Source organism: Lissotriton helveticus, chromosome 10, assembly GCF_964261635.1.
Source record: "Lissotriton helveticus chromosome 10, aLisHel1.1, whole genome shotgun sequence".
In the NCBI taxonomy this organism is placed as follows: Eukaryota; Metazoa; Chordata; class Amphibia; order Caudata; family Salamandridae; genus Lissotriton; species Lissotriton helveticus.
Genome location: NC_136071.1, coordinates 127,741,070 through 127,769,052, shown reverse-complemented (window position 1 = coordinate 127,769,052; position 27,983 = coordinate 127,741,070). Strand labels below are relative to the sequence as shown.

General features: G+C 41.6%; 1 protein-coding gene across 12 annotated transcripts in view; it reads right to left on the bottom strand.

Moving 5' to 3' along the window:
- Positions 1-10,381: 10,381 nt before the first annotated feature.
- Positions 10,382-27,983, bottom strand: part of SUN1 (Sad1 and UNC84 domain containing 1) — a 422,747-nt gene continuing 405,145 nt past the window's right edge. For all 12 annotated transcript variants that reach the window (XM_078664915.1, XM_078664910.1, XM_078664909.1 and 9 more), the window contains 5 exons: positions 21,457-21,541; positions 20,563-20,678; positions 15,232-15,399; positions 13,504-13,596; positions 10,382-12,790 (listed from right to left, as the gene is read on the bottom strand). In XM_078664915.1, coding sequence (XP_078521041.1) covers positions 12,674-12,790; positions 13,504-13,596; positions 15,232-15,399; positions 20,563-20,678; positions 21,457-21,541 — 579 coding nt within the window. In that variant the 3' untranslated portion in view covers positions 10,382-12,673. The remainder of the gene's footprint in view (positions 12,791-13,503; positions 13,597-15,231; positions 15,400-20,562; positions 20,679-21,456; positions 21,542-27,983) is intronic.

The window sequence follows — 27,983 nt, the reverse complement described above, 5'->3', positions numbered from 1 at the left end:
GGGTTTGGCCTCCCCATTTTTTGGAAAAGTGTGCTCAATTACAACCTCCAGTTATCCTATAATAATTACAGTCACTGCTGGGGTTCTTAGATTTCAGCAGGACTTACATTTCGGACTATGCTCAGTGTATCAAACCTCTTTATGCTTGGATATACCCGTCCTTTTCTGCTTCCTCCTGGCTTCCGTAACAGAGCTATTTTGCACGTTTTACAATCTGATTTTCTTGCTATGCAATATTTGCTGACTAGATTGAATACTACCAAGTTGGTCCTCCGCATTTTACCTGGTGGGATTGGCTTCACTAATGTGACTTTTAATGAGGGGAATCACAATGTCCCAATCGGTTAAGAATCGCATCTGTATACTGCTGCAGAATTGTGATTTTCTTCTACTGAAAAGATTCTGACTGCTGTGCAGATGGCTGTTCTGAATGAACGCCCTATGGCACAAGGTAAACATTGTTTCTCCTGTGCCCGCCTTACAGGCGGTCATAAAAGGTAGTGTCCCTAATTCTAAATATCTGCATCCGCGTTGGATTCAATGGGCTACTTCGTTGACATCGCCTGTATCATTTACACTGATGGTTCGGCACAACCAGCCATTGGTTCTAAAAAAGCTTACTCTGCAGCTTGCGCTATTGTCGTAGGTTCAATGAAGGATAAAGGTTTCCACTCTACCTTGGTTGATGGCCGAATTGAGAGCTCTTTTAGCTCTAGAATATGCTGATCCTGATTTACCCACCCTGTTGTGTGTGATTATTTTTATTGCGTTCAGTCCTTCAATGACAATTTCTTTGTTTGTAAACAAAATTATTTTGGGGATTCTTAAGGTAGCACGATAAGGCACAAACCACTTTGAGTTTGAGTGGCCGCTCTAAAAGAACGCCTGCCACTTAATCATGTCGTCCATACATTGGGCCATCAACGTGTGGGAGTGCAAACTGTAGGTAATTCAATGGCTGATGAAGCAGCCAAATCTGCAGTAGCCAGTTAAAGTAGCGGCAGTTACTCGTTCTATGACTAGAATGGACAATGACATTTTGGCGGCTATTGCCGCGACTAGGGAGGGTGTTCACTCTCCACAAGGCTTCCCTTCTCAATATACTTGTCAGTTGACTTCTGACAAGGTTCCCTTTGTATCTATTCCTACGGTGGGAGATCGCTTGATTGCAAACCCTGACTGCAGACAGTCTCTTATAGTGGTTGCCCATGAAGGCATGGCTTCTGCTCCCACAGGTGTAGCAGCTATGGTTTCTCTTTTGCATCAATGATATTGGTGGGCCGTTTGTACCAGCAGACTCGCAAATATGTACTTTGCTGTGATGTTTGTCAACCGATGAAGAGTTCTACTGTGTTGCGTCTACCACAGACTTTCTTCTCATTTCTAATCATCCTTTTGATTGCATTTACCTTGATCATTGTGGTCCTTTACTGTCCGATAATGCATTCAAATATATTCTGGTTGCAGTGGATTCATGCACTAAGTTCCTCTGGGTGTGGCCGTAGCGCTCTGCTGACGCTCGCACCATTATAAAGGATTTGCATGTCTTTGTTTGGACTTATGCCTGTGGCGCTTTCCATTCAGACCAAGGTCCGGCTTTAGCCTGAAAGGCTTACCGTGATTCAATGACGTCTACAGAAGTGCAGGTGCATTTCTCATCTAGATATAGGCCAGAGGGCAAATCTGTTGAGGAGCAGATGAACCATGACTTAAGCAATCTTTAACAGGAAGGGTATTAGGTAGGGGCCGTGGCTGGTTAAGTCCTCTTTATGGGGTTCAACGTGCTCTTAATAATCTCCCAAGATGATCTCTGGGTAGGCGGTCCCCATAGGAAATGATTTTTGGCATCAAGATGTTTGTTCCAGACCTTGATTGTCTAGACGTTGTGGTCGGCTGCCGCAACAATTGATGTAGATAACCACTGTGCTGTCTTACAGGATCTACAAAAAGTCATGATGCTCTGGCTAAAACCCATTTGCCCTCGAATTCGCCTGAAAACGCAGCTGTTCTGATTCTGGTTTCAGGTTGGGCCCCCAAAAGTTGGCGATTTGGTTCGTGAAAAGGTGGCGATAAAGAAGAAATTCGGTCCCTCCTATCATGCTCCTGTTCCAGCGGTTGGTCTTCAGGGTCCCAGAAATGTGATTTTACATCTGTTGCCTGGATACAAAGATAATCGCTTTGTTTCTATTGAACATGTCAAGTTACACCGTATGGCCGATACTCAATAGTATGCCTCGGGGTGTCCCAGGACGGGATATTCCTTTACAGCCTGTGAGCTTCATTCCTTCTGGTTCTCCCCAGCTGCAGATGTCAAGTTTTCAGTTTATCTGGTATCTGTTTTACCTTCTACACTCTCTACAATGAAAATCATTTATTCTGATCCACCCCTTGAGTCCCCTGCGGGAGTGCAATCCTAAAGTTCAAATCCAGAATCCCAGCCTCCGTTATTTCAGCGGAGTTCTTCTGGTTACTACATCGATCAAGAATTTTTCTTCAGACAATTCTTTGTTGTCTTCAGTTTTATCCCACCACCAGCATGGATTTGTCTGTTCAGATCTTGGTTAAAACGCTCTTATCTGGTTCCACCTTGGACGTATGTCTGGATCGTTTTTTCCTTAGTATTTCTGTTCATGTGGATTGGATTTGTGACTGTTTTTGTTCGTTTTGATTAACAGCCATTACCTCCCAGAACGATCTGCTGCAGACCTTGTCGACGGGGTGTTGGCCCCACATTCCTCCTCACATAAAATGTTAACATTTCAGCGGTCCCAGTCACTGATGGAATTCAATGTCTTTGGTCCTACGGAGACCCTACAGATACCATATGTATTCCATGTTGCTAGGGGTGATGTGAAAATACATGGGTTGCAATCATATGAGTGGGATATCAATGCTGTGAATTCAATGTTTACCAAATTGCAATATTACACTGTTTTCGATACTGAGGATTTCTATTTGAATTCTGCTATGCTGATTTGTTCTGTTATCAACATTACGGACATCATTTTCTGCATAGAGCAAATGGACAGCGTCCCCAAGTCAATTATACTCAGTGGGAACATTGCCCAACTCCATCTCAAGGTAGTTCCAACACACAAAAGATGAAGTACACATTTTATCTGTTATATCCTTACGGATCCGGTATATTATTATTTTAAATTGCCTATCAATCTATAAAAAAAAATACATGCTTACTCAGACCAAGTTAATTTATGCATCTCATTGATAACTTAGCCCTGATAGGATATGATAATTGGAAAGACAATATTGACTTGAAATCTGTATGGGGTACTAAGTCCTGGCAGGTCCAAGGTATTGAATCTTTATTCCATGCATGTATGATATCTGCTCAAATTATATTTCTTAATGACACGGTCCAACAGACTACATGTCTGGGGTTTGCTAAGATTAAGGAATTAAATACTCCTACTATTCCAACCTTGGCCCCATTTGACACTTGGTAATCTTATACAAATTATACTGAAGACCAACTAAATAGTATGATACAAAATGGTACATTTAACTCAACTATAATAGTTCCGTCAGGATAGTCATTATGGCCACTGAACATTAATGACTGTCATTCTCGTTTTGTGAACCTTACTTCAGGGTTTACATTAAAATGACCTGGTCGCCGTTACCCACATTCCAATACTGTTAACACTTATTCTGTAGATAAATTGTGTCAACAATGGATGGAACATTCTACACGGTCTGAAGTGAAACAACATCTTTCACTTTTATCGGAAGACAAGCCTTTTTGATTTCCTTTTGGTCCCAAAATCCCCTTGTCGAAACGATTTGTTTCTGCTGCATATAATGAATTTTGGAAATTGTCACAAATGGAGGCAGCTGTACTTTTACGTCAGATTGTTCAGGACAATTTAGACAAAGTACTTGCTGTCGTTAACAACAGCATTAATACTTTATCATCTCGCATTTATACTTTGGAAAATGTTGTGTCTTCTATTACTGATATTGTACAGAATGAAGGGTCTACCTTGTATCATGGTCAAAATTAACTAAGATCGGTTATGCAATTTGGTTGGACACTGCAAACACTTAAAAATGAACGTGTGCCTTGGCATTACCTGAATTGTAGTGCATTGTTCGTACCATTCAATTAAACACGCAAATAGCAATTAATAGCTATGAAAGATGCTAGTTATACCATGCTACATTTAAAAAACTTGAACAGCTTCCTTTCACTGTCGCGGAAACTCATTCTGCGGTTTGGTTGATACACAAGGTTATCTCGTTGCCCATCTCGATGCTTCAGTATACTGCCCGCATGAAGAACTTCCCTATAGGTAGATATGAACACCTGGAGAGCAGTTATATACATGAGTTATGGTCCCTGCCTTTTACGTAGCATTGTCAATAGGTCGAAAGAGAAGTTTTCTTACAGGAGACATATGTGATTTCACTGCTGGACATTCCTTTGTGTGTCACCAAGTAAAAATCCACAGCACATGTAAAGTTTCTGACCCCAATCTGGCATGGTATTTAAAAGGAACGCCTGTTCGCGCAATAATTCCCACCCTCACATTGCTTTCAAATGGCAGTTATCTTGTCCTTAATCAAGACTGTTGCGGTCTGCAGGCGGGAATCCCGTACGTGGTGTCTGTTTACAAGTTATTTACTTGTTGCAACAACGTCCTGTTTCACCCTCCACATGGGAGTGTAGATAGCTCATTGTGGCTTTCCATTCCAACCCTGAAAACAAATTTCAGTAATCTAAGCAGACTCAAAGAAGTTGCTCTCACTTCAGCATGTGAGACCTTCGAATTGCAGGTGGTAAGAACGTCTAGTGAAGTACAATCATTACTGTACACAAATCTCTCCCTGCATTTCCGGAAATTGATACATCAAATATTTAATGCGTCGGATACCAGGGCAACGATTTTTGGAGTAATCCCAGCTTTTATACATTCTATTTTTTCAAGCGTAATCGTGGGTTCCCGCTGCTGCTCATCTTGATTTGCTGCATCATCGTACTGTTCCTTCTATTGCGCAATGGCTGCTCCATCTGTGGTCCTGCCCGGACAGGCATTGCTGCAGCTGTACCATGAGCGAACGCTACAACGTTTTGGAATGGTGCCTCTAAATGCTCTAGATCATGGGTACTCACAAACTTTCTCTCGGGGGCCAAATTTACAGTGTGGTTTGTGTCCGAGGGCCGCACCGGTGGGGGCGGGGTCAGTGGGGAAGGGGCGGGGCTAGAGCAACCAAAAAAAACTGTGACCATGAGGTTGATCATAGGTCCCTGCAGCGGACGCCTTCGTCCACTGAGCCACCAGACCCGGCATAGACACACATCTCTCTCCCTCTCCCCCACTCTCTCCATCTCATCTCTCCCTCTCTCCATCTCTCCCTCTGTCTCACTCTTACTCTCTCACTCCCTCTCTTCCTGTCTCACTCACTCCGACTCGCTCACTCCCTCCGTCTCCCTCCCTCCCTCTGTCTCCCTCCCTCTGTTTCCCTCTGTTTCCCTCCCTCTCCCTCGCTCTCCCTCCCTCTGTCTCCCTCTCCCTCCCTTTTCCTCCCTCTGTCTCCCTCCCTCTGTCTGCCTTCCTTTCCCTCTTTCCCTCCCTCCCTCTCCTTCCCTCCCTCGCTCTCCCTCCCTCCTTTCCCCCTCGCTCTCCCTCCCTCGCTTTCCCTCCCTCCCTCCCTTTTTTTTTTTTTTTTTTAAAAGCTGTCTGCCGGGGGCGCTGAGAGGTGAAAATAGCCTCATTAACATGCTAATGGTCTTTTAAAGACCTGTGAAATACTTGGGTGCGGCTGCTTGCGTGCGCCTGGAAGCCGTAACAGCCCTGGGCGGGGGGGGGGGGGGTGCACACAGGCAGGGTCACCCTGCCTGTGTGCCCCCCTCCCTTTAAATGTAGGACAAAATGTCTTGCTATTGGCCCTCGCTTGATTCGCCAGTGCCTTTACAATGCACACCTGATCCCAGATTCTTTTCTTTTGACCGGATTGTATTAAACCAAATGATGAGAATATTACATAAACTGAAATGCCCAATTGAACATGTATTTGTCAACAGTAGTATTGATTTGTATACAGCACATCAAGCCACACATCTATTCTTTGTAAGTGCCGCGATTAAAAGATGTTTCTATTACTTAAAGTCACAGAACTGCATTGACCGACACCAGAAGGCTAGAAGGATTTGAATTTGTGACCTGCAGATCACTGCATGTCTCAATTGTGAGTGTTTAATTCGCTGAGGGATTCTGTCCGATTAAGTAATCTGTGCACTGACGGGGCCAAAGGCGTCAAGAACTGTGCAGTGCTCCACTGCTCGGACATGGCCAAAAGGGTGACCCTGCCTGTGTGCCCCCCCCCCCACCCCCCCGGGCTGTGACAGCTTCCAGGTGCGCGCACACAGCCGCACCCAAGCATTTCACAGGTCTTTAAAAGACCATTAGCATTTTAATGAGGCTATTTTCGCCTCTCAGCGCCCCTGCAGCCCCACTCTGACTACGGCGGAAATTCCCCGGCCCCCACAGGCAGCAGAGTCTGAGTCGAGCTCTGGTTGCAGACAGCCTTAAAAAAAAAAAAAAAAAAAAAAAAAACTCGGGTACGATGTCTGAAAGGTCCGCGGGCCGCCAGGGAAGGCTTGCCGGGCTGCCAGCGGCCCGTGGGCCGTACTAGGAGTACCCCGGCACTAGATGTTGAATTTTGTCGGTATGCCTATTTCACCCGTGTTTCACTTCATCCGGTGCTCCTTCAAGTGGTCCCTGGATATCTGTTTGCCTACCACAACTCACGCTGTCCTGGATTTCTAACTGTTGATGGGTCCCTTAGTGGCCCATGACCAGGCTGTTCCTTGGGTATGAGGCTTGTGTAAAACTCCGCGTTGGGACCAGTGGTCGGAGGTCATCCCTGAGCAACGGCACAGCTTCTCCTGGATCTCAGTTTCATCAAAGTCAACACAGGTTCTCCTTGGATGGTCCTATCGACAACTGGAAACGAGGAGCATGTTTGTTCATTTAACCTCCTCAAATGGATGGCTATTTCCAATTTGGAAGGCTTGCATGTCTTACTGGAATTAATGTTGTTCCATTTGGCATCCTTCATCCTGGGTGCTGGCGATACGCTGTAATTGGATAGTTATATTTTTGTGCACAAACCATTCCTTTTCATTAAGTAATACTATTCTTCAGACGCTCTCCGAATGCAATTGGTTATATGCTTTGGTTCTGCTTATCTGACATCTGTCGTCAGAGGCGCAACTAGAGTCAAATTTCGGGGGGGGGGGGGCTAAGAAAAAATTTCGGGGGGGGGGGGCTGAACCTTTAATCAGTAGGCAGAGTGGAGCTGCAGGGGCTCTTAGAAGGGGGTGAAACAACTGCAAGGCCTAATTAACATTCAAATGATCTTTTAAAGACCTGTGAAACGTTCGGATGCGGCTGTGTGGGTGCCCGGGATCTGTCTCATCCCGGGCTGCCACACACGACAGGGGGGGGGGGGGGGGGGGGGATTGAAGCCCGTGAGTTCAATGGGTGTTGCGCGCCTGTCTGTCGTCATTTAGTGCTACCGTCCTGACCAAGGGCAGGGTGTAATTTTTCCCATGCAGGCCGAATGTCGTTTTTCCTGTTAGCATGAGCACGTAGTAGACTGTCCTTTGCTTTGCACACGTTACTCTTCTAACTCATTTTGCTTTGTGCCAAACTGTACATTCAAACAGAACATAGGGTTGATTTTGCGTTCTGTTCCTTCCTGGGATTTAGTCTGAACATATAGACAAGGTCGAACAACAATGTCCCTTGTTATTCTGTTCTGGTCAGGCCCTAGCACCTAGACAAAACACGCAAATACAGCTGTTGTTTGGGAACACGTACTTTTATCATACAGGTATGCACAGGTAGGTAACACACACATGGAGAGGAATCTTTCCAAGGAACAGATCGTGACAGCACCTGAAATGTAGAACTTTCCACTGTGTATACTAAGGTACAGGGTCTGCTGCCAACACCCATAGATCTTCTTATAGATGATCATTTTGCTTCTGTAGAAGGGGAGGGAGGTTACGCCACACTATCCTATATAATGACAGCTCAGTTTATGATTTATGGACTACTTTCTATGCTGACCATATTTGTACTAGGCCTTTTCCTACTTGTTGTGGCACGTATACTGCATACTAGAGCATGATACTTAAAATAAACATTTTTAGCTTTCCTCGTGTCTCTATCAGACTTATTGTGGACTAGTACAAGTGTGAGTGTGAAAGGGTGTGTCCTGTACCCGCAATTCATGAGAGGGTTGGGAGTGTTGTGTTCCCGGGTGTGTAATCACTTGTTCCTCTGGGAGTGAGTAGGAGGCAAGTGAGACACTATAGCTAGTAGGTTACAGGCTCATGGGTACTCGGGTGGTAGGATGACTCAGTCCCGGCCTACTAAGGTTCTATGATTTCAAGCATAGTTCCGTGACTCTGTAGAATCCCTAGGGTAGCCCCCCCCAGTACATGGGATCCTACATCCAACACTGGAATCTTTATTGGGGTAGGAGTCAAACATGTTTGATACCAAACATGACTGGTTTTGGTGGAGCCAATTTATAGTTAGACATCGTGTAATTAACTTGATGTCCACTATATGTATAACATGGCTGACTGCACTTCCAAAGCCAAGAGAATCGACCCCTGGATTTGTAGGGTGGTGCCCTGCTCATGCAGGACACCCTCACACTTCTAACCTAGCACCCTGCCTTCAGGATTGAAAAGCCTGCCTTGGGGGTAACATAGGTTTTAATTGCAGTGACCTCAGATATAAGGACATTTATATCTGTTGTGAGTGGTGCTAGCACCAGCTCAGCCAGGCTGCAATGGCAGGCCTGTAGTCAAAGTTTGAGTGGTCACTCAATGGTGGCATAATACATGCTGCAGTCCATGAGACCCCAGGTGTACCTATGCCCTGGGTACCCAAGTACCATATACTAGGGACTTAGAAGGGCACACCAGTAGCCAATTGGGAAGGTACGAAAGTACTTACCATTGTCAAAATTAGGGCGAAAGCACAGTGACTGGGGTCCTTATTAGTTGGATGCCAGTCAGACTAGTCAAAAATACACTGAAACCAGGCAAAAAGTGGGGGTAACCATGCCAGAAGGATCCTACCTTCCTATATCATTCAACTCCAGGCCTCGGTGTTTAGCCCAATAGTCAGTTTCAAATCCTGGTGGGTCACACATCCTTTAGAGGTCAATAAAATGAGTACTACTGAGGTAGGGAACAACAAACTCATGTTATTGCAGCATCAGGTGACCCAAGAGTGAGCTTTGTCTTTACAAGTACACATTATGATATGTTAGACTAACACTACAGGCTTATTTAATTATGATGAATAAATCTGTGGGAGCTGTGAGCGACAGGGTAGTTATTTCGTCCTCAATAACGACTTATTCTTGTTTTAGGAAGTGAACGTTTATTTTTTTAAACCAAAATCAATGTTTTTTTAAGTAATTGATTAATAGACAATCCACACTTCACAATGTTGGGCAGAATGGGGGTGAGCAAATGGTTGATAATTTAGTAATAGCATGCAATGGGAAAACAAATACTCATTACATTAAGCTAAGTGGAGTTTAGCACAGAATTGGTCAGGGGGGCATTAGGCGAGATTTCAGAATTCCCTTACTGCTGCGGAGTCCAGGTTTCTAGCAGCAATTTGACAACTATATATAGGGGCTAGTGGATAAATAATCTCACCTTATTTATTAAATTGGGAAGAACCTTTTTAAATCTACAAACTTTTCCCATTAGAAAGCTCCTAAAATTATGCCAAAATTTCCATTGACCATCTGTGGCTCTTAGGGGATTTAATCAAAGCATACACATGGAAAAGGTAATTCAGCTTACAATGTAAACAAACATACCTCCTACTATATATCATCTGATCTATTTCACAAGCTCAATCAATGATCCAGTATCCTATGGAATCACAAAAAGGTGACAGCATGTTCAGTAAACACACAAAGCACCCACACCTATTTTTTACTTGAAGGGTGGGGGGGCACCTAATCTAAAAAACCCTGTTGTCAACCCAGTACATCCATCTTAAAGAAACAACCACCACAAAATCTTTCTGGCAAAGATGTAATTCAACCAAATCAAGGGAACAAAAGCTTTGTGATTCAAAACACGGTTTGGTACCAATTTTCTGATTTAAGTCACACTGAGTAGTTTCGGTCCTTTAACAAGTCTGGCTTTGGCTGGCCGCAGCAGCATTAAGATAGTGGCCCATGTGTCTTTTAGCTGATAGACAACCACCTATGAATTTGTGAACAGGCAGCACTAACAGAGGTTTAGCGTCTCCTTCAACCCAAGTTAATGCTAGTAGTAGTAGAGCAACCACATACAAAAATAAACAGATACAAAAAAAGAAAATACACTGTTTATTACTGTTTTTCAAATATTACATGCAATTTCAAAATTACATTCTTTAAACCTTGGACTAGAATTCTGACAATTTTGAAAGCAGGTAAACATTCAGACAAAATAACTGGGAAAGCGTTTACAAAAATACATTGCACAAAGTCCTATTTTATTTCTTTAAAAATAAATTAGAGTTTTTGTAAATGTCCCCATACTTATCCCCTATCCCATCTTAGATTTACATAGTATACCTTTCATCTATATATTTGAAATATATACGAAATTCCTGTACATTTATTACACTTTCCTGCATAGGCCACGGGTTCTGCACAACAGCTGCGTGAATGAACAGAGGCAATTCCTACAGTGAGGCTTTCATTTGTCTTAGGACAGTTGTGCAACATACAAATAAAAAGTCAATTATTCAAAAAAGAAACCATTATTTTTTCTCATCATGGAAGTACACTAGGGTTTACGGTACAGGGCAGACAAGGGGTTTTCTTTCAATAAAACAGATACAAAAATCACCACTAAAATCTCTGTACAAAAAGCAAAACAATGTTTGAGAAATGTATTTTGGTTAAAAATATTGGTCAAACCCACCACCAAAATTCAGCCTTTGGAGTCTAGTGTATGACATATAACAAATACATCTTGCTTATAAATTTATACCTTTTTCAAATAAAAACATTAAAATAAATGGAGTTTTACATAACAAAAATACAAAAAGGGCAAATAAATTCTACAAATAAATGACTGACACTTCAAGAAATAAGGCAAAAGCTTATGTAAAGGTAATCTGTAAAAGTGAAAACTGTACAAACAAAAGGGGCTAGGTTCAATTGTTACACACTAACAAGATTTCTAATTATGGCACACTTTCATTTCAATGACGCTCATCCAACCTCAAGTTTGGTCTACACCAAGCCTAGAAACACCATTGCTTGCACATTTCCATTCGAGATATGCATTTACCTCCATGTTGCATTTAATTCAAATCTGAAGCAAAACAAACTAACATGGATGGATGTTCTTCAGTGCAGTCGATTTCCCTTCCCAAACCTCCACCTGCTCTTGAATATCGCTTATAGGACTTAAAACTCAGTTGTGTTTTAACATGCAACTACAATGGTACAAGGAACATAGCCATCTTGGACTCCTGAGACATTTTATGCATGTTGAACTTTGGACATTTGGGTTGATTCATAAATTCAATTCAACTGTCCCAAAGACAGAAGTAAAAAATGTATTCCACTCAAGGCTATCAGACAAATAAATGAGAGATGAGAGCTGGTCTTCTGTTGGAGCTAGACTATTTTAAAAATCCATTTCTTCAAAGTTTGCGCCATTTCAGTAGGCATAATGACACATGGTCAGTGTTTTCATTGGAGTTTTTTTGTTACGCATACCCACAAACATCCAATAAAAGCTAGAATAAGTGCTAGACTGTTCAATTTTCCTGCATCCGGTACTTAATATACAGGCAGTTCAAAACAGAAAAACGTCAAACAACCATAATAGTATTCTTATACAGTGGAGTAAAATTGGATGTCATTGTAAACTGCTCAAAATATATTTGTTTTGTTTGGCGTCTCCTGCAACCCTGAACACACTATAGTTTATTTCTTTACCCAAGGGAAGACAAATTTATATAACGAGCATTAATGAGCCTGACAAGATTCTGTTCTCTTCCCCAGGATATAATGCAAAGTGCCAACAGTGTGTTCTCGGAGCCCAGAACTACAAACAATATGGTGACCAGTAGCTCATTGACTGTAGCCTTTATAATTCAGTGTCTTGTTTCCAGCACAAAATAAAAAGGGTCGAGGAACAGCAACGATATGGACAAAAGAAAATAAATCTCAAGATCACTTCAAAGCAACAAGTCTTCTGCAAAAATACAGTTAAACAGAATAATTGCCTAAATCATGTTATCAGAAGTAGTTAAGATGACAGCAGACACAGTTTTCAGTTTAACAAGCAACTTTAGACAAAAGACTTTTCAGAGCACAACCAAATAAAATTAAATTGACATTCCGATTGCCAAGTGTTTGTCATGCACTATTATTCTCCATTGGGAGACAAAGGTACAAATCTGGCAATATAGTGGACTGACACCAACAAGCTGAGCACTAGATGGTTTTTATGTACGTTGACAGACTTTTATATTTAACTGGAAGAGAAAAGGGATTCTGCTGTAGAAGCCACTTCTATACATCCCTGAAATGTCCAGTGTTTCAGGAGTTCAGAATATACAAATAATAAAATGTACAAACAACGATGACCCAGGATTCTTCATCGGACGGCAGAGTTCCCATGCACCCGGAAACGATACAGACAGGTGTACTCAGTGTGACCCCAGTTAGACAGGATACGAAGTTCCACTATTTGAAAGGCAATTTCATTTTCTTCCTGCAAGTTAATGTAAAAATTCCTTTTTTTAATGTTCCACGCAATACAATTTAAGGAAGGTCTTTGGTTAATTATTATTTTATTGATGTTACTCATCACAAATATCAACCATGCAAATAATTTTGAGAGCCTTTCCAGGTAGGAACAGCGCTTTCCTCCTGATTCACAATGAAGCAAGGATAGTGTGAGAGCTTTTAAAAGGGCCATCTAGTAATTAGTTTTAAATAGGGGTTAAAATGCCACTAGACATCAAACAAATGGATATTCAATACTTTTTGTAGGATTGTTGGGGATACTTGCTTGGGGGAGGACAGGAGAATTTTCTTTACATTCACAGTTACTTTAAATATCCCAATACAATTCTAAATATAAATTATTAGGCAGTTTGCAGACCTGCAAAAGAATCCGCCACAAAGAATACTAGTTTTGACTTAATTATTGACCACTACTACAAAAAACTAAAAAAAAAAAAAATATCTAAACTGAAAATCTATTATTTTCATTAGGAGGGAATTATTTCGACATTTATGCAATGTCAAGTGGCGCGATAATGCATTATTTACGCCAATGTTTTTGCTTAGCTGAAATGTAAAACTGTAAATGACTACTCACCCTAATTTCCAAAATCAACATTTCTCAAAACAGAAATATTTCAAAATGTCATGTCCTTTAATTTTAAACAATGAAAGCATTCTTATCGAAACTAAACTTACCGTCACTTGGAAAGTTTGTAGTGGATCTCCATCTTGATTATACATGTATTGGCCAAGAAGCTTTCCCTCTTCTTGATACTCGTCTTCCAAACCCTGTGACCGAAACAAGTGTTTACAGTGCATTATTAACACCATTATTGCATGATCTGCCTCTCAGCCAAACTGGTCAAAAAGTGAACAATTGTACTTCCAATTCATATTACTTCAACGTATATTAGGACCGGTATGCTCCCTTTCAATTCAATACTCTCAGTAGCAGAGGACTCTGTATGGATAGTGTAAAACTGTAAACAAATTACCCATCTCCAAACCCCAATTTTTCCTGTAGATCCCTTCCCCCCACAAAACATTGTAGGTGAGAATACTCACTTAATGCTGGGGTAAATTTATAATAGCCCCTTTGGTTTTGCTTTGTTCGCCCTAAGTTGGTTGGGTATGCCCAGACGTGGGGCCCTTGCTCACTTTGCCACTGGATTCAATCTAGCATGGCTGATGACGGCTGATTAGCCAGAAACCGGTCGCAGGATACTTGTTTCCGGTCCAGGGAAGACATGGCTTAGCAGTTCGGGCTGGACTGTTACCATGAGGCACGGGGACAGACTGATTTGCATATGGCCATGTCTGAACTGGGGTAGCGGAGTGAGCTAAAGAATGATGATGGATTGAACCCAGATCAGTTGACTGGGGGTGCTTTCTTGCATTGTTCAACACTCCGTCCATCATCCCCTTTGGAAAATTTAGAATACACTTCAATTAAAGGTGCATTTTCACTTAAGGCAGTTTTGCACTTAATGGAACTCGGATAATCATATAATACTGCAGTATGGATATGTTGCAAATCTGCATATATTAGGTTGCTGTTAGCACCTCACAAGGCATAAGCATCCTAGAACACAACTACCCAGAAGTTTCACTGCACAACAACGCAGTTCATGTGACACATTTTTACTGTCAAGCACAAAAGCAAAGATAAGCTTGAGACTGGAAACATTTAATGCTGCAAGAGGTTTCTACATGTTTTATAGATCACTATAATTCGGACAGAGCTAAAACAGACAAGTCAGACTGATCATCTGAAGTGTCCAACAATGGGCTAAAATAGACGTCCACTATTAGATGTTGTGAGTAATATAGGAATAAAAAAAATGCTAGTTGAGAATATCATAAGGTATTAGTTTTAGATCCCTTCCCAAAAGAAAAGAGCTCCCTTGATCAGCAAGGTAGTGCCCACCCAGATACAGGTAGCATCTGGGCAAGGTTATCTCGGTGAGAACTCTAGCATGCCTCTAACAATAGTGGACGAAAGTCCTTTTAAAAACTAAAAAGGGTGTCTAAGATGCATGAGCGGTACATCATCCTTTTTAGCGTGTTCCCTCGGTTTTGATTAGATTACATTGATGGTGGATATGTCGAGTCTAACAACAGGCACAATTCTCTTACAGCTAGGAGGTATGAGTTGCGTATAAGGAGGATCAGAAGTCTTAGGTGTGATTAACAAAAGGAGTTGGGACATATGGAAGAAAGCAGAGGAGGGCAATTGTATTTAGCCTCTGTGATTACCAGGGTAAAGACTTGCAAATGGTCTTTCAGTTATGGCCACAAGTTTGATACATGCATTGTACTGTACTAATACACAGGCAAACATTTGAAAAACATGTAACATTCAAGATAAAAACTGAAAACAAACAAATCACCCCATCATTTGAGAACCACAAAAGGCTTACTTACAAACACTGCAAACTCTTTAGGTGCACTGGTGATGTTTCCGGTTGGTGAAAGTGTCTTTGGTATATGCTCCAGCGTAAATGCCGTGGGGTAGATCTGCATAGAAAGTCGAACCACTAGATAGCCCTGGGATCCTTTAAATGCCCAACAGTTTCCGGGATACATATCAGGCTATTAAAAAAAATACTCAAAATATTTACTCAATCTCCAAACGTTTTAGAATTTTTTTGGGGTGCATTAAAGTAACTAATGCCATCTAATACATACTGGAATGTTTACACCCAACTCTTCACATTATCGATTACACCTGGGAGCAACAAGCTACTAAGCTTTAAACAGACTTCGAATACATGGGAGCCTGAAATCCCTGTATGAAAGCTAGTCTCTAATTTCCTTATTATATGCAACCTGTGAAGTCTCCAGTTGCTTGTAATAAAGAAATGACGTATCTGCTGAACTGTAATAACATATTACTGTTGAGTTCTGACACCATAATGGCTGCTGCAGAGCCAGTACCCAGGGAGGAGGGGGGGGGGAAGAGGGGGAGAGAGGAAGGGAAACCGTGTATAATTAAAGCTACAATTTCAACAGCACAAACAAAACCTCTGTTTTTCTAGATGAACAGTTATCAGGAGAAAATAGATATTTATGGCAACATGCTTATTTTTTGCACACTTGGAGTAATTATAGGACAGATGGAATTGCTCTACAGGTTTCTCACATTCTAAGCTACACATTTAAAAAATAATCTTTTTCTAATATCTTTTAGCAAAAGATATCCAACTCCTCTTTGGTGTGTTTAATTCTAAAGTACAGTTTATACTTTTGTTTATCATGTCTGCATACATCCTATCTCTTTCATACGAAAGAGCAACACCACCAAGGATTGAAGACATTTGTGGGAAGGGTGATAATGTGACTATACATTATAAGTAATAAAGTGTCCACTGACATATATTAAAAGGAAGTCAGCTAATAGCTCCATGACCGGCACTTTGCTTTCAATATCATTCATCTCTATAGTCCAGCAACTTCTCGGTGATTGTAATGTCCTTATAATGTATGGGAGTGGGTACTTTATCCAATATATTATTTAGAAAGACATTGGCAGATAAATGAGCTGCAGCGAAATATCACGTTAATCAGCCCGATTTGTTTGCATCAGCCAAATACAAGCCATTAGAACGTAGTAAATTAAATACAAAGAATATAAGGAAGTGAATTTCATGGAATGCATTAGAAAACAAAAACAACAGCTTTACATAAAGTACTATGCATCATCCAGGAACCAATATTTTGATTAACTTTCTTTGAACAGATTGCCCTAACAAATCTGTGTTGGACTTCGCAGGGTCATCCCCAAATATTTTGCCTTTACCCTCCCGTTTTCTGAACCTGTTTTTATGACTTTTACAACTCTGTACACTTTACCAATGATAACCAGGGCTTAGGTGCTTCTGCTCTCCCTTACACATGGCGAGAGTGCCTTACAAACAAAATTACACATTCAATGTACATGTAAGTTCCTAGTAAAGTGGATACCACATGCACCCAGGGCCTGTAAATTAAATGCTAGTGGAGGGCCTGCAGCACTCACTGTTCCACCACTTCTGCGGCCTTTTAAAGATGTCGAAGGTCTGCCATTGCAACCTTTGGGAACAGTTTTAAACTGGCATTTCAACCTGCCAAAATAAACCTTTCGGCAGACCTAAACCTTTCTTTTTACAGTGCTCGGTGGAGTGCATTTAAAAAGTTGGACATGTATTGGTAATGAAAAACTCCTAAATTCGTTTTCACTACTACAACACCTACCCTCTCCTATAGGATAACATGGGGTTATCTTATTACATCTGCTAAGTTATAACGTTCATTTCGGAGCAGGTAGCAATGCTGATGTTTGGTATCCAAAGAATTGTATTTTACACCCTTGTTAATAGTAAAAAGTTGTATTTTAAGCAACAATTCAGAACATGCCACTTTTAGAAAGTTAACAGAAACAATTGCCTATGCCTCCGAGCTACTTAGAGTACACACCGATTTATGTACAAGTAAACCACAATTTATTAGTTTACCCAAAACAATTTATGTTTTCAATTGTTACTCAATTTACAAAAAGAGGGGGAATATTCAGAAAAGACAGAGATAAGGCCACTGTCAACCTCAAGTTTTAGCCATACACAATTTCAGAAAAACAGTTTATGCATATATACAGTGAAAAAACATGTGTTAGACATTATACAACAAGGAAACTATTAAACCAACATGTATCGAACATTATGACAAAAAACAGGGGGTACTTTTACCATGAGAAAATATCACCATACATACATTTACGAAGCATGGACCACAAAACCTTATACATTTGTAAAATCATTTAGCCAACCATTATTAATGGAATGGAAAAAGAATGTTTTCAACCAATTCAACTACCATGACCTGAACAAGAGACAATCAATTAAATGTCAGGAATATTGCCCATTTCTGCATCATTAACATTGGCCAACTGGTCAGTGAACGTGAAAAAGGGGGGGTGCCGACGCGTTTCGAATCCTGATAAAAGACTTGCAGGATTCTCGTCAGGGCAGTATGAATCTAGTCCATGGGAACTGTTTGAAAAGAAGAACAAAACAGTTTGTTTACTAAAAAGTGCGTCCTCAAGCCACTGCTCTCAGAACAATGCGAGTGACGGAATACTGCGTACCTTGTGTAATTCCTGCCCACAGTTACTCCTGTGTTCTATGGGAATGTCGTCTATGTTGTGGGGTTTACGCTGCAACAGAGTAAAAGGTAAGTCAAGTCCAGCAGGGTAGAGGGGGACCTTCTGTGCGCGTCGTGATTGTACTGAAAATGGTTACCTGTGTTCTACGTGGGTCTTTGCCAACCTGTGCGGTGTTCTAAAGCACTTAGAATTCTGCTTTACCATTCCCATAGAACACAGGAGTAACTGTGGGCAGGAATTACACAAGGTACGCAGTATTCCGTCACTCGCATTGTTCTGAGAGCAGTGGCTTGAGGACGCACTTTTTAGTAAACAAACTGTTTTGTTCTTCTTTTCAAACAGTTCCCATGGACTAGATTCATACTGCCCTGACGAGAATCCTGCAAGTCTTTTATTAGGATTCGAAACGCGTCTGCACCCCCCCTTTTTCACGTTCACTGACCAGTTGGCCAATGTTAATGATGCAGAAATGGGCAATATTCCTGACATTTAATTGATTGTCTCTTGTTCAGGTCATGGTAGTTGAATTGGTTGAAAACATTCTTTTTCCATTCCATTAATAATGGTTGGCTAAATGATTTTACAAATGTATAAGGTTCTGTGGTCCATGCTTCGTAAATGTATGTATGGTGATATTTTCTCATGGTAAAAGTACCCCCTGTTTTTTGTCATAATGTTCGATACATGTTGGTTTAATAGTTTCCTTGTTGTATAATGTCTAACACATGTTTTTTCACTGTATATATGCATAAACTGTTTTTCTGAAATTGTGTATGGCTAAAACTTGAGGTTGACAGTGGCCTTATCTCTGTCTTTTCTGAATATTCCCCCTCTTTTTGTAAATTGAGTAACAATTGAAAACATAAATTGTTTTGGGTAAACTAATAAATTGTGGTTTACTTGTACATAAATCGGTGTGTACTCTAAGTAGCTCGGAGGCATAGGCAATTGTTTCTGTTCATATTAGTGTGGCCCTGCCTACCCTCCTTCCCTTTTGGGCCCAGCCACCCTTGTTTTTTCTGACTTTTAGAAAGTTGGCATTTTCTTGTCCTAACCATTTGGGGCCTGTATCCTGGGCAATATGACTCAGTTGGAGAGAGTGTGTCCGTCCCCCCCTCCCCGCCCCTGTTTTTGTATGTAGTACATAGCTGTCATGTCGTCCGTGTGGACAAGGACAGCACTGCCTATGAGGTGAGTTTGAAAGGCTCGGAGAGCTACAAACACTGCTAGTAATTCTAGGTGATATATATGAAGCGTTTTATGCTTTAGACTCCACAATCCTCGGATAGTGTGATTGAGCAAGTGAGTACCCCAACCAGTGAGTGATGGGCCTGCTGTTAACACTGTTTGTGGAACAGGGTCGATGAAGGTCCGCCCTTTGGATACATTTGCTGGGTTCCATCACTGCAAAGAGCGATGGGTGCAGCAATCTACCAACACTAGTTCGGTCAATTGACCCTGCGACTGGTTCCACTGACTTGCTAAGCATTCTTGGAGGGAATGCATGTGAAGTTTTGCATGGGAAAGGATTACTATGCAAGACAGCATCATTCCTAGCGGTAAGTTTGTATGCTGGAAGGCTGAAAATGGGACTTCAGGGCATTCACTGTAAAACCTAGTTGGTGTAGCAACGGGATTGAGGCTTGAGTATGTTGCAGATACTTGTGGTAAGTGCTGGCTTTGATGAGCCAGTTGTCCAGGTATGAGAATACATGGATGTGTTGCCTTCTCGGATGAGCTGCGACTACTGCCATGCATTTGGTAAATGCTCTGGGAGCAGTGGTGACTCCAAACGGTAGTACTTTGATTTGGCAATGTTGCCCTGCTATACAAATCTGAGATATTTGCGATGAGCAGGATGAATTGGAATGTGGAAATGTGTGTCTTAAGTCTAGAGTAGACAAAGTTGCCCTGCTGTAGGAGTGGGAGCACTTGTTGACATGTCACCATGTGGAAATGCTATGACAGTATGTAAAGGATTAGTACACTGAGATCCAGAATAGGTTTCAAAGAGCCATCCTTTTTGGGAATTAGAAAATACAGGGAGTATACTCCTGACCCTTGATATTGTAACAGTACAGGCTCTATGGCTCCTTTGAGTAAAAGAGTCGGTGCTTCTTGTTTGAGCAGGTGTAAATGTTCCTGTGACATTTTGTGAGAACGAGGTGGAATGTGTGAAGGATTGGTGGTAAGCTCCAGGCAATAACCATGTTGGAAAATTCCTAACACCCATTTGTCTGTAGTTATAGATCCCCAAATGGGGAGGAATTGTTGCATTCTTCCCCCGACAAGTGTGGTATAGTCAGGGAGTCACTGTTTATTTGGGGAAGGGGAATTACAGGGTATGCTGCCTTTCCTCTAACCTTAGAATTGTTCCCTCAGTAACCTTCACGAAAGAATCCTGTAGAAGGGCACCACGACTGGTTGTTACTCTTATAGGTGGATGTATTATTTGTAAGGGTCCCCACTTTGTCAGTTGTTACCGGTTCGCCTGAGGGCCATGGTGGGGAGCAGAACGAACACACATACACACACATACATACATACATGCGTAAGTATGGTGCTTACAGAAGACAAAGTAGTGATCTACTGTCCCATTTAGTACTCAAATTTACCTGGATCACAACTCGAGGAGACTGTGAGAAGTACCATAAAGGAATTCCAAAAAGGCTCATTAGCGCAGTTTTGGTTTCATACGTCTCAGAACAGCGAGTACTCAGAATGCTTCCACCTAAAAGAAAGAAAATCTTACATCACTACCTATAATCATTAGTTGTCAATTGGTCTTGTTTTAACCTAATCTCAAAAGACAGTCTAATTGGGTATTTTGGAAGTCCAATCTCCAAACTGCAATCAATGAGCAGCTTTTAGCAAACATACATGCTCTCAAAGCTTCATATGACGTCACTTTTGAGCTCACTCGCAACCTGGACCCTAGCATTAACCACCATTCCATAAGCCATAGAAGGCCAGAAAATGAATTCTTAGAAGTAAGCAAGTCTATAGCTTGCTTGCAAAATTGGTTGTAACGTCACCCCTAAAAATGAAAGAGCTCTGGCTGGTTGCAAAGAAAGAATTCTGGAGAAAAATTACATTTCATTTGATTCTTGGACAGATCCTCAGTCCTATCTGAGGAGGTCTACAGTGTCTGCAGTCATAGTCTCAATGGACACATTTACTCTGGAGTCATGCAAATAAGGATCACCTGTGTAGCCAGTGTTTGGATATTTTGTCAGCGCTGGGAAACACATAGCGAACAACACTGACTGGTCAAAACAAAAAGGGTTCTTTCACAACTGATTTTGTTCTCTCGGTTTAGTATTAATTTCTTATTAAATATGGATTACAAGCTTATCATTTATATGCACATCGAAACCCTATCTTAGCTTGAAAGTGTTAAAGGTATCCATGTAACTAGTTTGAACTGTCACCAGAGAATCACATCCATTAACACACATTACACAACATGGAAAATGAGGAAGGTAAAACCTTTCTTCATTTAACCATACCTCCAGATTCCAAAGCATAATCCACCATCCCGATTTTATCTTGAGAATACAGCTTTAATGCGTTATTTACAATGATGTGTGCTTGCTGTGAAAAAAAAATGAAAAAAACGTTTATTGCATATTAAAGACATTTTATGCCAACTCAAAAACACATGAGTACAGAAATAGGAAGCTGATTATTTAGCAAAGTACATAACAACAAAATTCAGTTATGGAATGTAACAAATCCTGAGCTGTGCACCACATCCTGCGTACTGTGATGCCAGTGAACAGCGAGGGTTCTAGCAGGCAACATATTTGTACCAAAGAAAACTAAAAATATTTGTTTAGGGTTGGACTCTGCGGTGAGCAGTAGAATTAAGAAAAAAACTTTTCATTTTTGATGGTACCCCCCATTAAAATACAGACCTTTCCTGTTAAGCAAGAATTAATCTGTTGATGTGAACAAGGATGCCCTCTATCCAGCAACCTAAGCAGGTACGTAATTCGTTTATGTAGATGGACTGTTTCAAGAGCACTAAATGATAAAAAGGGAACATTTATTTGCTCACAAATACGTTATCTAACCAGAGTACAAACTTTACAAAAGGGCACAAACTCTGGCTTATTTAGGTACCCACTAAACTTTCAGGACTGGTTATTTCATGATTCTAAACAATCATTACCTATACTACAAATGTATTATTCACTGAAATATTTCAACGAGAGGTAAATTAACATTATCCTTAATAACTACAACATTTTCAATTCTAAATGCTGCATGTTTGCAAATGCAGTTCGTAGGTGCTTAACCTTTAGTAAATTCACATGCTTTTTTCGGTCTTGCAAGCATCTCACTTTAGCGGTCTCCAAAAACGTTAAAAAAAGATACATATGATCTGCTTTCGCGATGGCTTCTTATTCGATGGCTATCCATTATATATATATATATATATATATATATATATATATATATATATATATATATATATATATATATTCACTGAAAAAACCATAGGTTATAGACCATATATAGTTAGGAATTTGCATTTACAAAACCTTGAAAATTCACAGAAAAAACCATAGGTTAGAGACCATATATAGTTAGCTGGACATTTTATTGACATAAAACCAATGAAATTCCATATATAGTTAGTTGCACTAACTATATATCGCGCACCCGCAATCCACTGCTGATGATGTCACATATTAAATCATTCATGACATGGTCAGTGACATCACTGATGACATCACTGATGACATCTCAAATGACATCACTGTTTGCGTAGTGTAGGGTCATGCTGGGGGTAGTGTTTTAGGGTTTAGGGTAGTGTTGTAGTGTTTGCGTAGTGTAGGGTCATGCTGGGGGTAGTGTTTTAGGGTTTAGGGTAGTGTTGTAGTGTTTGCGTAGTGTAGGGTCATGCTGGGGGTAGTGTTTTAGGGTTTAGGGTAGTGTTGTAGTGTTTGCGTAGTGTAGGGTCATGCTGGGGGTAGTGTTTTAGGGTTTAGGGTAGTGTTGTAGTGTTTGCGTAGTGTAGGGTCATGCTGGGGGTAGTGTTTTAGGGTTTAGGGTAGTGTTGTAGTGTTTGCGTAGTGTAGGGTCATGCTGGGGGTAGTGTTTTAGGGTTTAGGGTAGTGTTGTAGTGTTTGCGTAGTGTAGGGTCATGCTGGGGGTAGTGTTTTAGGGTTTAGGGTAGTGTAGTGTTTGCGTAGTGTAGGGTCATGCTGGGGTGTAGTGTTTTAGGGTTTTGGGTAGTGTTGTAGTGTTTGCGTAGTGTAGGGTCATGCTGGGGGTAGTGTTTTAGGGTTTAGGGTAGTGTTGTAGTGTTTGCATAGTGTAGGGTCATGCTGGGGTGTAGTGTTTTAGGGTTTTGGGTAGTGTTGTAGTGTTTGCGTAGTGTAGGGTCATGCTGGGGGTAGTGTTTTAGGGTTTAGGGTAGTGTTGTAGTGTTTGTGTAGTGTAGGGTCATGCTGGGGGTAGTGTTTTAGGGTTTAGGGTAGTGTTGTACTGTTTGTGTAGTGTAGGGTCATGCTGGGGGTAGTGTTTTAGGGTAGTTTAGTTGTTTAGTGTATGCTAAAGGCATATTCGTTCTAAAAGTTTTCGTTATTTTAATTTGCGGCCTAATAGTACATGCGGGATTTTTTTTGCGGACTGATGGTATGCGGGATTTCGTCATATATTCGCTAATCATACTTTCTATGGCAAAATGAACCCCCTCATTTTGTTCCTTTTTAAATTAAATGTTTTAAGAGTTACCACTTTATTCCAATCAAGATGGCTTCAGGTGTGCCATACCTTTGTAATAAGTAGGACTGTTAGCACTCTAGTTGTTCTAGTTGTGGGACATTCTGTCATTGGGCTATAGTTGGGCTACACCTGGCTGATATTTGGGCTACATTTGTTTTTTTTTGTCTCTGGTGGCCATCTTTGGGCTACATTGGGCTACATTTGGGCTCCAACATATATATAGCCCAATGTAGCCCAATATATATTTTTCAAAGTTAATTTTCGTAAAAACCACTGGAGCCTATATCTTGAGACATAGCAAAGGCACATCGGGCTACCAGTCCCTACAATTTTGCCAAGTTTGGTGTAAATCCATTCAGCCGTTCAGGCTAAAAGTGAGGCCAACCGCCCTATGGAAAATTGCATGGGAAAAACACGTTTTGGGACCCCCCTTTTTTCTCGGCCCCCCCTTGACGAAACCCCCCCAAATTTTCAGGGGCTGCTCAGAAACAAAATGTTCCATTTTCCTGAAAATTTCAGCCAATTCTGTCCTCAAACGCCAAAGTTATTCGACATAGAATTTTCAAAAATCCCATAGGAAAAAAATCCTAACTATATATACCTACTGGCTATCGCCAGTAGGTAATATATATATACACACACACATACATACACACACACACACACGTAACTATAACTCGTGCCCAGTCATGCACAGATTTCTCATCACAAATTTTATTGCAAATGTTGCAGTTATATTATGACTGATGTCATACAAGATGGTATTAGGTGTGAGAATAGGAGGTATCCCCAACTAGAGTTCCTAAATTGGGATCACTGGATGTTTGGAAGGACGATTATTTAGGAACAAGGGTTTTAAATAAAATGGACCGACAACAATAGTTACTGACAACAAGAGTTACTGACTATGGATAAACAATAGAAAGTGAAAAGGAACATATCATCAAGAAGATATTTTATTCAAAAATATATTTTTATTTTTATCTTTATTTCGGATCTGGTTTAAACATTCATTAACGATACAGCATAGGTTATCGTAGTGTGTATATGATGCTTGTTATGTATCACAATACAATTCAGTGAAAATATACATTTCATAAATAGATTCAAGTAAATACAAAAGATAATATATATATAAAAAGGTAAGTTTTATAATCACAAAAACATGGCTAAAGATAATTTGACATTGCTACGCGCGTTTCGGCCTTAAGCCTTCATCAGGAAGCCATGATATATGTTCCAAATGCACCCGTTTGGTGCGGCAACCGCAATCGATGGAAGTGGACTCTAGATATAGTGTAGTGATCACTTGAATTCCAGATAAGGTACCAGAGCGGTTGCTTCTTAAGGTAGAGTACGTATGGTGATGGTATACGTTGCTATCCTCTGGTATGTAGATGTACAAACAAATGCAGTGGACAATCACAATCAATGCAGAGGGTGTGTGATGGTTACTGCTAATTGCAATGACGACAATGCGTCATGTAAAGGGATCCAGAAGGGGTTACCTGCAAACCGAGTTCGAGCTGCAGCGAAAATAAATGGAACTTAATTTGTATATTTTTGACGTCGGTAGGAGTCTGAGGGGACTGAGGTCAGTATGCCTCTATCGAGTACATTAAACTTAATTACTTGTGTGTGCCAGCTAACTCAGAGGGCACTAGAAACTTCTCGAATAAACGAGAATGGATTAGTTTCTGACAACCGCATAAAAATGACAACTTTGTTTCCCTTAGAATCGGAACAGTCTTAGAATCATGGAAACAATAGATAACAGTTTCACTCAGTCAATCGTGCATTCTTCGTTTCTACAGAGTTTACACAGAAATAGGTAGACAGGCATTTCAATGAAAATGGTTTATTGAACAGTCTTGTGCAAGAGATATGAATTGTTACAATCGTAAGACAGAATGCGAAGTATAATACGTACAGCATTAGCAGTAAGATTAGATAATACTGCAATTTGTAGCTTTGACATATATTCATAAAAATACATACATAAATAACACAGGCTAAAATGTGAATACTTGTCTGGTGCTTCTAGCTAGTTCTACCCCAGTGTACCTAACCTAAGTGTAGTACGAGGTAAGAAGTAGGTGCTGTTTTTCTATAGTCTAGTTTAGCTATAGTTAGGATTGGTGTTGCCAAGATTTGCCAAAAGTCCCTCTAGGTTCTAGTCTGCTCCATACCTCAGAATGAGAGAGGTTGGAATCTCTTTCCGGGTCTCGATCTCTAACACCACGCAAGGGGAGTCAGAAACACTGGAGATGGATTCTCTGCAAGGAGGATGACAGCGTCTGGTCAGTGCGTCAGGCGGGGACTCCAATTCCTTCTGAACTTGCCGTGGCGAGCCGTGTAGCTGAGCCGTAGTTTGCCATGGCAAGTGAAGGTATATTTATACCTCGAAGGTGTTTAGGAATGCCAGTATTGACCTAAAAGTTGGGCAGAGGAACTTGATGAATGAACCCCTAAGGAATAGATGTTCATGCATAATAAATGAGTTCTTGGAGAAATCAATAATCCAAGCAAGGGGAAGTCCTAAAGGCTTAAGACTCTGGGTTTCCAAGAACTCGTTAAGACGTGGATGGACAGATGTAGTTGGCCATGCCTGTATTTGGTTAGCATGGATAATGCCTAAATAAGGGTTGGATTTCTATGCCTAAACAAGGGCAATGCGAATTGTGCCTATATAAGGGCATACATCGGGAAATCTATATACGGTATTTAAATCGACACATTACTGCGCCATGGGGTTGTCTCGAAGTCGCTGGGCAAAGGGCTCTATATAGAGTGTGAAGACTAAAGGCGAGAGGGGGCAGCCCTGCTGCATCCCCCTCTCCACCGCAAAGCTATCTCAAAGCAAGCCATTGACCCGCACTGCTGCCGTAGGAGCACTATAAATGCTCGCAATCCACTGACGAAATCGGGGCCCCAGACCAAATCGCTTGAGGGTAGCAAATAAATATGGCCAATGCACACAGTCGAAAGCCTTTTTGGCGTCCACCGCTAGTAGTAAGGCTTTTTCTTTGGACTGGTGCACTTTATCAATTAAGTGGCGGAGTCGTTTGGTATTATCCCCACATTGCCTAGCCCGAATGAAGCCGGATTGGGTCGGGTCGACCAGGCCCGATCTGTGCAAGTTCAACCAGTTGGCCAGAATGCTCGAGAACAGCTTTGCATGCATATTCAAGAGATCAGGCGGTAGGAGCTGGAAAGCTCCGGGTCTTTCCCGGGTTTAGGGATGACTGAAATGGAAGCCTGTATCATTGAGGCCGTAGGGGACCCTATGTCCGCAAAGGAATTGAACACGCGGGTGAGCAGCGGGGCAAGTTCAGGACAGAAGGTTTTATAAAAGAGGGCGCTAAAGCCATCAGGGCCCGGTGCTTTCATGGTATTAAGCTGGGCGATATCAGAGATCACCTCTTCAACGCATATGGGAGCTTCCAGGACCACCGCCTCGCTCGTAGGGAGAGGAGGGACTGCTGCTCCTTGAAGGTATTCAGTGGGATCTGTGAGCAGGGAATGATCAGCGGTTTAGAGAGTTTTTGTAAAAAAGAGCGGAAGGCCGACAGTATGTCGGTATCGTCGGTGATCTCCGACTCGTCTTCTCCCCTTATCACTCTAATTTCCTGCGCCGCATGCAGGGAGCCAGCATACGTCCAACCTCTATTTGAGCCCACATAGTATTTGTGCTTCAGACCGACTACTGCGTACTCAGCCCGGTCAAAGTCTAGCCTCCGAAGTTGAAGGCGCTCTTTTTCCAACTGCCACCAGATTCTGGGAACGCCAGTGCGTTTAGCTTCCAGTTCCCCGACATTAGCTTCCAGGGCTGCGCGCTTGGACCGTCTGCCTTAATTTTCCTAAGCTGCTTTGGCAATTAGCGCTCCCCTTGCAACCAGTTTAAGCACCTCCCATACTGAGGATAGTGGCGTAGAAACGGTGTCATTAATCGCTAGGTAGTCAGCCAGGCAATGCTTGATGTCGTCCACCACAGCCGAGGACTGGAGTAGCAAGTCATGCAAGCGCCAGTGGGAGGTGGGGGAAGATCACACAGAGGGAAAGCTTATGGTTAAGGTAATGTGTGCATGGTCGGATAAGGGAGCGGGCCTCAATAGTGGAATCTATGACAAATGCCCAGGCAGCTGGGGTAACAAGGAAATGATCTAGGCGGGCATAGGTCTTGTGAGCCGCCGAGTAGTATGAAAAGTCCAGCTCATCAGGGTGTAGACAGCACTGGCGTCTCGGATCCCTGCGTCGGACAACCAGTCACCACCACCTGCTGACAGTCAATCAATAAATC